We start from the raw sequence: 11,466 nt of genomic DNA on the forward strand, positions 1-11,466 counted from the left end.
TTACAGTGAGTGTATAAATATTGATAAAATAATGTTAGAAAACAGTTTAGGCCCTGATTTTGTGTGAGAAATTAAAAAAAGTGAAATTCTAGCTAACTTTTTGAATCACTAACTGTACTTTCTAAGCCTATTTTTTGTACATATAGAGGTGCATATCTCCATTTTCTCAATATGCAGGATGTTTTCAATAGCAAAGCTTTGCTGTTGGGGGCATTGGCGCTGACTAAGAAATGTGTCAATATTTTCGCGTGTTGTTAAATTCGCGGCCGATCGGCAATTCGCGAAATCCGCGAAAATAAAACCCCCGCGAAAATAACAGCTCCTACAGTATTGAAGGCATAGCATGGATGAAAAATCACAGAAGGAGAATAGACAAACCTTGTGGACCAAGCATTTGATTGCCAGTCACCCGAAAACAAGTCAGTTTTAGGATCAAAATATCAATTTTAAAATAATTGCACAAAATAAAATGGATGTCCAATTCTAAAGGTGGTGAACATTTCATTTTGCAACTGTTTTTTAACTTCTGATATAAAAAAAAATTTCAATGCAAAGTATTGTGCATAATGTGCTTTTGCACTGAAAACAAGATATTTTAAAGCAATTCACTGACTATGCTAATTAAAGGGGAAGTTCACCCTGAAGAAAACTTTGTTGTGAAAATAGCAGAAAAAATAGTAAAAAATATTGGTGAAGGTTTGAGGAAAATCCGTTAAAGAGTAAGAAAGTTATTAGAGTTCAAAATTTTGGATTTGTGACGTCATAAACGAGCAGCTGCCCCATGTGTTATGTAATATAAAATGTATGAATTTCAAATTTTGTATGGTTCCTGATGACTTAATTTTGTTTTCTTTTCATGATCGGGTATGAAATGATTTGTCTATTGATATACAAAAGTTACAGTGAAAACCATTTTCAATTTTCTGAGAAAATGACATTTCATTGATTTTTTACCATTCGCTATGTAGGAATGCTGCTCGCATATGACGTCACAAATCAAATAATTGAAATTCTAGTAACTTTTTAATTATTTGATGAATTTTTCTCAAACCTTCGGCAATATTTTTTATTATTTTTTCTGCTATTTTTACAATAAACTTTTTGTCAGGGTGAACTTCCCCTTTAAGAGGTGAAAAAGGTGGTTTCAATATAAGCAGATATTAGAGAAAAAATACTGGTAAATATTTAGTGAAAATTCATCACAGAATAAGAGGGCAATGAAATTCTTCATTTTTTTTAAATTCATGATGCCATGTGAGAACAGCTGGCCCATACATCATGTAATATAAATTCCATAAATTCTAATTGTTTAATGAAAAAAGAAAGGTATACATATTTATCTGTCAGGAGGGGGTATGAAATGGTGCGCCTGATGATGTATCCACCTCACAAATAAGATCACTTCCATTATTTTGAGAAAATGGGATTTTGAGGAAATTTATAGTACAAAACATATGGAGGTGCTGCACGCCTGTGACGTCATAAAATCCAAATTCCAAACATTCATAACTATTTTATTCCTTATGGATTTTCATTAAATCCTTGACCAACTAATATTTTCCTTAAATCTATCTCCTTGTATTGCACAAACCTATCGTCAAAATGAACTTCTCCTTTATGGACGCATATTTCTGTTCTGATTACAACATGGCACAGGGTAGATTTGACCTCTGACATACATGTATTTAGTCGATGAAACTCACAGCGACCCTTTCATGCTACTACATTTAAGCAGGTAAAGTGCTTCGCCACGTTGCTCTACCATCACTTCTCTACCTCCCATTTTCATCTGCGCCTTACCCCATTCAAGTTCGGCAGGGACAAGCTGTATGAAGAGGGTATAAGATAGCAGAAATTTATGGTGAAATGTTTCTCTGAAAATATGTTTTGCACAGTCATATCACGGATATGATGGCTCTGAGGATCGCCAACAATTTGTGTTCTGACAACTTTCCTTGAATTTGATAGGCTGAGAAGCAATGTTACTATGGTAAATGCCGGATGAAATGGGAATTGTTGGATAAAATATCCAAGTCCTTTCACGAAACGTTCCCCTGGCTTAACTACATGCCCAGTCGATCAGTACTACGCAGTAGTCAATAGTATTTCATATTTGACCAATCAGCAGCCTAGAATATCAAAGCAAGAGTACATAGTTAAAACTAATGCCCAAGATGATATGGAGACTGAACTTTCTTTAATCAACTGGAATAATATGTTATTATTTTTACTTTAAGTCCAGTGACACATTCTGAGTCATGTTTCAAATGAAAATATTTAAAAATCAATTTGGCCTAATTAGCCTGAAATGTTCATTTTCAAGATGATTTCCATTTATGAGAATGATCATGAAAAAAAATTTCACAGAATACAAAACAAGTGACGAAGTGTTTGTATGTGCAATATTGTAGGAAATAGGCAATTGCTTGGAAATTACACAAATTATGCTGATAGAAAAATATCAATTTCCTCACCCTTTAGGTGAAAATAAAGGGAGGGGGCCTTTGTTTACCGCATGGCAACAAGATTTACTTATCCAACATATCTTTTGATCCATATATTAAATATCAAAACAATGGAGTGAATGTAAATCTACACTTTCTTTTCATTATAGTACATCATGTAGATTTGTATACACCTAGTGGATTGCTACTTATTTCACACCATCTATCCAACAAGAGTGATTTATAGGCCTACTTCTAGAGCATGGTACTAGTCAACTAGAGAAATACAACCCCCCCCCCCCCCCGTCTCTCTCTCTCTCCCTATATCTAAAATCAAATATTCAATAATTCATGAAGAGAACACAATATACACCTGCTGGTATTATACTTGCAAATTAGGAAACAAATATGCTCATTTTCCATACCGTGCTCAAAGTGCACACACAGGTAGGTATGGGTTCATTCACCTCTCACTATCCCCATTACTTTAAACCACACACACACACACACGCACACCCAGCACGCATGCAATAGTGACACTGTTGCATTGCTCGAGCCTCCAACAGCACTTGTTCACGGGAAATGGAATAATTCGAGGGGAACGGATATCTACCCATTAAGAAATTAGGGTAAATTTAGATTACCGAAATTCAGTCTAGTCATGAGAGCAGTTGCTTTTTTCAATAATTATTCACTTGAATCCAATTTTCTCTCATTAAAAAACATCAACAACAAAAAAATGCAACCATGGTTTAGTTCAAGAAGAAAAAGAAAAGTGACTCAAAAAATGCATCGGTCACATGCTCTTTCTATTATATATGCTCGTATTAGTAATGAATAAAGAGATATAAAGAGTATAATTTGTACAATACTCAACTGCTGCAAACATCTAACATTGACTATCTTACTTATAGTATCACATAATCACATCACTCTCTATGCCTACAAATGCATCCCAAACTGAACTGCATACAATTCATTGATGCGTAGATCTACGACGACGACGAAGCATATCTGATTATAGATCGATACAAGATACGCCAGACAAACATACCGAGTCCTACTGACAACTTCAAGGAATGTAAATAACATGCATCCTCACAACTGAAACAGCATCAATAGCAATCCTCTCTCTCTCCTGAAACAGCACCAATATCGTTCCACATACGGGATGGGGTAAAAAAAGAAATGGAAGCATCGATACGATACAGAGAGGGGGGTCGGGTGACAGAATGAGCTTACGGTTTCCTCTTGTTCAGTCTGGTTTGGGGTCCCTCATTACGGGCCTTATCCATGAATAGCTTAGGAGGATGGAGAGAAGCAAGCCTACGTGCATTGGGGAGCAGGGATGCCAGCGTAACTGGGGGATGGTGATGATGGCGATGGTCGGGCGGTCGGCTGGCGAGCTAGGTTCCAAGTGGGATCCGGTGGTATGGGGTTGGATGCTGTGTTTGGCTAATACTAGTCTCTGGGAATAGACCATGTGACAGGAAAACTTTTCAAGTGACCTTTCGTGATGATAAGAGCCAACATCACACTCTCTCTGGACAAGTGATTTGTCGGTGCTTGGCACTTCAGTTTTTCTATTCCTATGATACCTATGTTCCTATTAAAGAAGAACTCAAGAGAGTTCAAGCAGCATAAAAATCCTTTTCTCCTTGTATACCTGATATCTTTAGGAAGATGATTCAAAATGTCTTTTTTTAAAGATACATGTATCAAGGGTGCAATGCCACATCAAATCAATTTCACTGATCAATGATCAATGATCAATAAACAGAGGTCTTTTCATTAATTATTTTCATAACGATTCTACTGTTAATTTGCCTTTTACAGCTTCTCAATTCAGAACATCCACAACATATTTCATGCGTCTACTTTCGATATTCTACCACTTCTAGAATTTGATATGATTATATCATATACCCATCATATTTTGAAGTGATTTGTGAATTAGGCCGTGTTTATGCTTCCACTTTTTAGGCCAGAATCAGCGTTTCCAAACGTGATTAGTCCAAAACACGGTTGCGTCCATGCTTACTTTCATTTAAACGCTGTTTCAAAACGCTGATCGTAAACTCACAAAAAGGTGCATTTGTAAACGTCGTTTGACCAGAATCAGGCTTACTGGGGAAGTATAAACAGAACCACGATCGTAAACGTGTTTAAATGACGTCATTTGGTGCATGCTTCTGGTGAGATGAAAATCTGCGGGCAAATACAGTCGCATTGCTCCATGTCATCTGAACGTAAGAACAACACTGGAAAAAAAAACTTTTGAAAAAAAGCGCACCCAATTTCACCTCGCTTTCCTGCTCAATGAAAATTATGATGCGAAGCCAGCTGGAGATCGTGATTTCGCCTCTGAAAAGTTAAGCATAAACAGCACTCCCAGAACCACGTTTACGATCGGCGTTTCGAATCGACGTTTGAAAACGTTGATTCTGTCCTCACAATCGAAGCATAAACACACACTTAGAACAATGCGATAGAAAGACGACAGACTAGGGCTGACTGGTGATGATCTACGATTAGTTTAGTAACCTTTAAAGTACCAGCTGATGACCTGACATAATCATCATTATCGGCCTGGCTAAAGAATACACAAGATGTCTTATTCAGCAATTAGGTGCTGATGAAATTTACAATCAGCTCAACAACCTTTCAGTTTTAATATCCCTAGATATGACTGGGGCTGTGTTCAACTTTTTATGATATCTAAATGTGACTGAGGCTATATGTTTAACTTGTTATGATACCTAAATATGACTCTTGGCTGTGGTAAACTTGTTATGATATATAAATGTGACTGGGACTATGTTTAACTTGTTATGATATCTAATATATGACTGGGGCTGTGTTCAACTTGTTATGATACCAAAACATGTCAGGGCTGTTTTCAACTTTTTGTGATACCTACATGTGACCAGGGCTGTGTTCAACCATGTAAGTCCATGGTTCAAGTTGTTATATCTAAATGTGACTTGGGCTGTGTTCAACTTGTTATGATACCAAAACATGACTGGGCAGTGTTCAACTTTTTTTGTAATACCTACATGTGACTGGGGCTGTGTTCAACCATGTAAGTCCATGGTTCAACTTGTTATGATACCTAAATTTGACTGGGACTGTGTAAGTGATACCTAAATATTGCATGGGGCAATGTTCAAATACTATAACACCTCAATGTAACAGAAACTATTTCCATTTTCCAATCAACCCTTTCTTATCCTATAAACATATTTTTTCCTGATATGTTTCATTAAAACTGTGATTGTATTCAAGCGGTTTTTCATTGGACGTACAAATAATAATCTTCAAAATGCAAACATTAAAATGCTGAAAGAGCCATATAGCATGCACTATCTGTTACCACAGAGGGGGTTCTGCAATCATGAAAGTGCAAGTCACATCAAGATTGAATGCTACACCTGCAAAGACAAAATAGCATGTAGGACCTATTATGGAGACCAATGTTCACGAAAGACATCAAAAGCATCGAGGTACTCAAAAAAGAAAATACATTATGCCAATCTCACAATATCATTGAAGAAAGGTTAAAGTTGAATATTGTGAGAAAGATGAAATGACAGAAACAAGAACAAACATATTCTATAATTTTCTCTTTCTTAAACCTTGCATCTCAAGTTACTGAAGTGACTGAAACGATTGCTTGCAACACCACCCATCCTTTAAGCTTTTATTGACGTTTCCGTCACACCAACTAAACAGACTCTAAACCGGCAAATGGTACATCACTAAACACAACATGATATCAGTACAGAGTCAGTTTTTCCAATGTCAATGTGACTGTAGCACACGAATGGAAAGATTGATCCATCACCCTGATTCAACTGCTTGATGAACCCGACTGTATCTCTATCCATTCAAGCGTACAGACATAGCTTTGAAATGGCAAAGGTCTGGAAACAAGGTCATCCACAGAGAGCTGCAGAAGATGAGAAATGAGTTTGTTGTCAAACAACACCTACGTCCTACGTGCTATCAATCTCTCCCTCTCACGAATAACAAAGATCTTGTTACAGCCCACGTACAGTATATACACAAACACATAAATGTGTAGTAGAGTATTTCATAAATAATCATCAGAAATATACAGTGATAATGATGATAAATGTTGATGACGGTGATGGTGATGATAATGATGGTACTGCTAAAGATGGTAATGAGGATGATAATCAAGATGGTGTTGATGATAATAATGGTGATGATGATGATAATGATGGTGATGATAATAATGATGTTGTTGATAAAGATGGTGATCACGATGATAATCATGATGATGTTGATGATGATAATAGTGATGATGATGATGTTGATAATAATGTTGATGATGGGGATGATCAGTCCACGTATAGTATATAAACACGGCAAAAGCGATTGTGTATCTTGCCCACTTCTGAAAATAACCAGAAATATCGTGATTTGCGAGGGCACGCAACATAATTGTATCGAAACTTCATTGTAAAATGACTGGGATGGAATAACACTTGTTATAAGAGCCTTGCACGTAAACTTTAACGTTGACCTGCAAATGACCTTTGACCTTACCATGTGACCTCTGACTGCAGCATAACATTCAGGTCACCTAAGTACATCTACCATCCAAGTTTAGATGAAAAGTGAGTTACGGTTGCGGAGTTAGGTGTCATAATGTAAACTTTAACGTTGACCTGAAAATTACCTTTGACCTTGCCATGTGACCTCCAACTGCAGCATAACATGCAGGTCCCCCAAGTCCATCTACCATCCAAGTTTGGTTGAAAAGGGACTTACGGTTGTGGAGTTATGTGTCTTAAGGTTTGTGACGGACGAACGACGGACAATATTGATGTGATAATGATGATGTTGATAATGATGATGATAATGATGTTGATGATGATGTGATAATGTTGATAAAGATGTTGTGATGATGATGTTGATAATGGTGTTGATAATGTTGATAATGGTGTTGATGATAATGTTGATAATGGTGTTGATGATAATGTTGATGATAATGTTGATAATGTTGATAATGGTGTTTGTGATGTGGATTTGGTGTTGATGATGATGTTGATAATGGTGTTGACAATGCTGTTGATGATGATGTTGATAATGATGTAGACCTTCTTTTTTGATGAGCGCGATCATGCCGGCGCTAAAAAAATTAACAAAATATCTTGCTCCTTATTAAAAAAAAAAAGAAACTTCACCAAAAGTTGCTGAAATTTCACATTCTACATCCTTATATTCATGAAACAGGCACAATTACTTGAAATTATTTTGATTTAGTTGGAAATCACCAAAAGGAAGAATATTCACCTGTTTCTTAACTCTGATTTATTATATTAAACTTGGTAAATATTGTAGTCCCATAAATGTATGTAGATTTTCAAGGTGTTAACCAAGTGTAATTGATCAATAAAGATCAAAATGATCATACAATCCAAGATAGTTTTCAATTAATGTTGCAACATCATGGAAGTCTACATGTGGAACTACAATATTTATCAATTGTAACATCATCAATCAGAGTAAAAAAGAGCTGAATATTCATTTCCCCAATAGTTTTCAACTTAATCAAAATCATTTCAAGGAATTATGGAAAAAAGATCGCCATTTCATGGATTTCAAGATGAATAAATATAACATTTTAGCAAGTTTTTTTTTTAAAGGAGCGTGATATTTTGTAAATTATGTATTGAACCAGGCCTAGTTTCACCACAGATTATAATAGCTACACAGCTATTGCATTTAATTTTTTTTTAATCTACAATTTAGCATACTGTGTATGTATCAAATGGAGCTCCTCTAGGGGAGCGATTCTGAGGAGCTCAATTGAGCTCCTCAAAAAAATAAGGAGAGCGATTTATTGAGCTCCACGAAATTATAAACATGAAGGACTTGATGATGTTGAAGATGATATTGATAATGATGTTGATGATGATGATGGTGATATGCCACAGAAGCACACACAGTGGAAGTCAAGAAAGGTAAAAAGGCATGAATTTAAGCCTTTGAAAAAAAGAAACATGAATCTATACAACATCTTTCAGTTTGGGTTTATTTTTGCACTGATAAGCTATATAAAGACTCTGCGGAAGAAAAATATTCAAATAGACTTAAAAATACTTAAAACTGGGTGGTTAGATGAATATGGCCTCATCTTCTTAAATAGTGATTCAAACGGATGTGAGTATACCCCATGCAAAAAAATAAAGAAATATAAAGGCACAAATTTAAACCCTAAAAATGAATCCGTAAAACATTTTTCAGTTTTTTTATAGTAATTATGAACATTGATATAAAGAATCTGTGGGTGAGAATTTCTAGAGAACCATAGAAATACTTCAAGTATCTTGATCAACAAGTATGGATTCATGTTCTAAATGTAGATCTAGAGCATGGCTTCTTGATTAAAAGGAATAAGTAAGTGTATTTCAAGATTCATCTTTCTAAAAAAAATAACAAGGCCTATATAATCAAGGACCTCAAGGTACACATGGATAACATGTTTTTCTGTTTCTGTCATTAATGAAAAACAAATTTTCCTTAATTCATCAGTGATTTTACAAACCGGCCCAAACCTAATTTCCGTCAATTTTTCGAAATTATTTGTTTGCATATTACGAAAGCATGTGATTCACGCTATTGATTTGCCAAAATTTCAGATCAAAATTCACATTATTTGAAGAACTGGCTCAAACCGTGGTTTGTGTCGTCAAAAAACAGTGCGCACGGTGGGTGTGATTTTACGAATTGACTCAAACCATATGTTTTGGGTAAAAATTAACAGCTTCTGAAATGCATACATGCACTTCCTTAATTAATACGAATTGCGGGAAAAATTGTATATCATAAAAGAATATAATCCAGATGCTTTAAATTGGTATTAATAATTGATCTGGTTTCTTTCAAATCGCAAAGTTATGAGGGTCTGAACAACATTCAAAATTTAAAAGCGAATATCTCAAAATCATATTTCAGAGACCAGCCGAGGTTTAAGCCAGTTCAGAAAATCACTGATGAATTTGTCATTTCATTTATGAAAATTTAAAATTTATTAAAGAAGACATTATCGGAGATCAGAGAGACAACACAAAGTTTAGCCTGTGCTGTGCTAAAACAAAATGACAGAGCTGTAGTTTGTGTTGTGATTTTGTTTTCATGTTTTCAAAAATGAACTGACAAATTAAAATTCAGTTTTCCTTCCTCATGAGACAAACAGAAAAACAACTTATAAATGATATGTAAAGTACCTTGATTCTACACAGGTTACCTATGAAACCATCTATATGGCTTGTTTTACAACCAGGGTAACAAAATGTCTCATTTGACTATAAAAAAGGTTTTGTTTTTCCTCAATTTATATATGTTTGTCATAAAAAAGTGAAATGACATTTCTTTGAAATTTTGAAGCATATTAAAGGTCACCCATTTTAATATTTAAATGGCATGTTCTGTCAATTGTTTGAATTATCAAGTAAATGTGGGCAATATGTAGAAGAGTTTACTGTAAACTCTGCGGAAAAATACCAAATTCTGACATGTTTTTGGACAGAATTGGCACCCCATTATTGGTTTATATTCACATAGTCAAATTATCTGTAGCTTTTAGGAATTTAATATTTTAAGCATTCGCATTTCAATAATATACTCTGATTGGCAAAACAATGCCTACTGATTAAAACAATGGAGACGGACAGGTTTGAAATCGGAAAAAATAAAATGAGACAGTAATGTTGGTCCTAAGATGTCAGATATGGTTAATTTTAAGAGGTAAAAATGTATTTCAATTATTTCCATTCCTCTCGCAGTTTTCATTAAAAGTGGCCAATACCTTGCTACATGTATAATTCACTTTATAATGTACACCCCAGGATAATTTTGAAGCTGCTGAAAGGGATTATTCTTCCAAGATTTTCAAGATTCAAAAGGATTTTTTTTTTATAAGGAGAGCGTACCCTGATTGTATAAACTATAACTCAAATAATCTCAAAGGTACCTGTGGTGCATATGATTCTCAATAACACCATCACTGATGAGTATTATTTGTGACTAATTTAAATCATATCACTGTGTAATGAAGTATATCAACAAGCATGTTGCAATCCATTATGTCTAAATGATCTTTGTAACATAGTGTGACTCACGCACATAGGGGCGGGATGGGGGTGAAGGAATGAAAGGGAAATTTCCATCAAAGAAAGTAATAACAAAAATATGAAGAAAATTTTTTAAAAGAAAATAAGAGAACGAGAGGAAAACAAAGATTAACATACATTTATATCAAAGAGAAGTTATTTAGATATTATGCTGGAAAAGAGGTATGGACAAAAATAGATACACATCCAGAGAAATTAGAAAAAAGAAATAAAAGGAACAGATATACATCTTTTTTCACAGATATATGTTTCAGTACTAAAGTGAATTTATGAATCTGAATCAGAAATAAGAAAATATTATTTGTGAGAAATATATTCAAGTGGGGATGGTTCGGCAAGAGTAAGTCATCTTAGATGAATATATGATAGATTGATAAAATAAAGTTTTATTATTAAAAAAAAAACCTATTCAAATCAAGAATCCAACATGACAAACAAATTAAGAAGCCCACCTCTGGAAAACCATAATAATAGACAGCATGGCTTGGTCGACATCTTGGTAATCAAAGGCGTTTCCGTCGGGTGAGAAAGCAGCAACACCAACATCATTCTTAGCGAGGAAGTCCTTTCCTACATCTAAGATGGGCTTCATCTTCCAGCGCAAAAACGACGGCAGACAGAATCTTCTCGATCTCACAACGCTCAGACAGAAATTATCTGTGATCGCTTTTGGGTTAGTTTCTTCTCTTTTCTATAATTAATCTTGAACATTTCCCAGCTATCCAACACCTATTCATCAGGCGTATCCACATCCAGACAAGAATGGCTCGACAGATTTTGCGATAGGGATCAAGATGCTTGAATTCAGAACATTCGACAATAATGAATTGTATAAATGTATCCCACGCCGGCAACAA

At 35.0% G+C, this 11,466-nt stretch overlaps 1 protein-coding gene across 2 annotated transcripts in view; it reads right to left on the reverse strand.

The window, feature by feature from the left end:
* The window catches only part of LOC121429903 (uncharacterized protein DDB_G0285291-like), a 29,601-nt gene extending 18,385 nt beyond the window's left edge, over positions 1-11,216 (reverse strand). Inside the window, exon 1 of one of the 2 annotated variants that reach the window (XM_041627162.1) lies at positions 11,062-11,216. In XM_041627162.1, the coding sequence (XP_041483096.1) occupies positions 11,062-11,201 (140 nt within the window). In that variant the 5' untranslated portion in view covers positions 11,202-11,216. Of the gene's footprint in view, positions 1-3,686; positions 3,755-11,061 lie in introns of those variants that run through there. The other variant, XM_041627164.1, reaches the window with a different exon arrangement.
* Positions 11,217-11,466: the final 250 nt, after the last annotated feature.

The sequence above is a fragment of the Lytechinus variegatus genome, chromosome 16, assembly GCF_018143015.1.
Source record: "Lytechinus variegatus isolate NC3 chromosome 16, Lvar_3.0, whole genome shotgun sequence".
NCBI lineage: Eukaryota > Metazoa > Echinodermata > Echinoidea > Temnopleuroida > Toxopneustidae > Lytechinus > Lytechinus variegatus.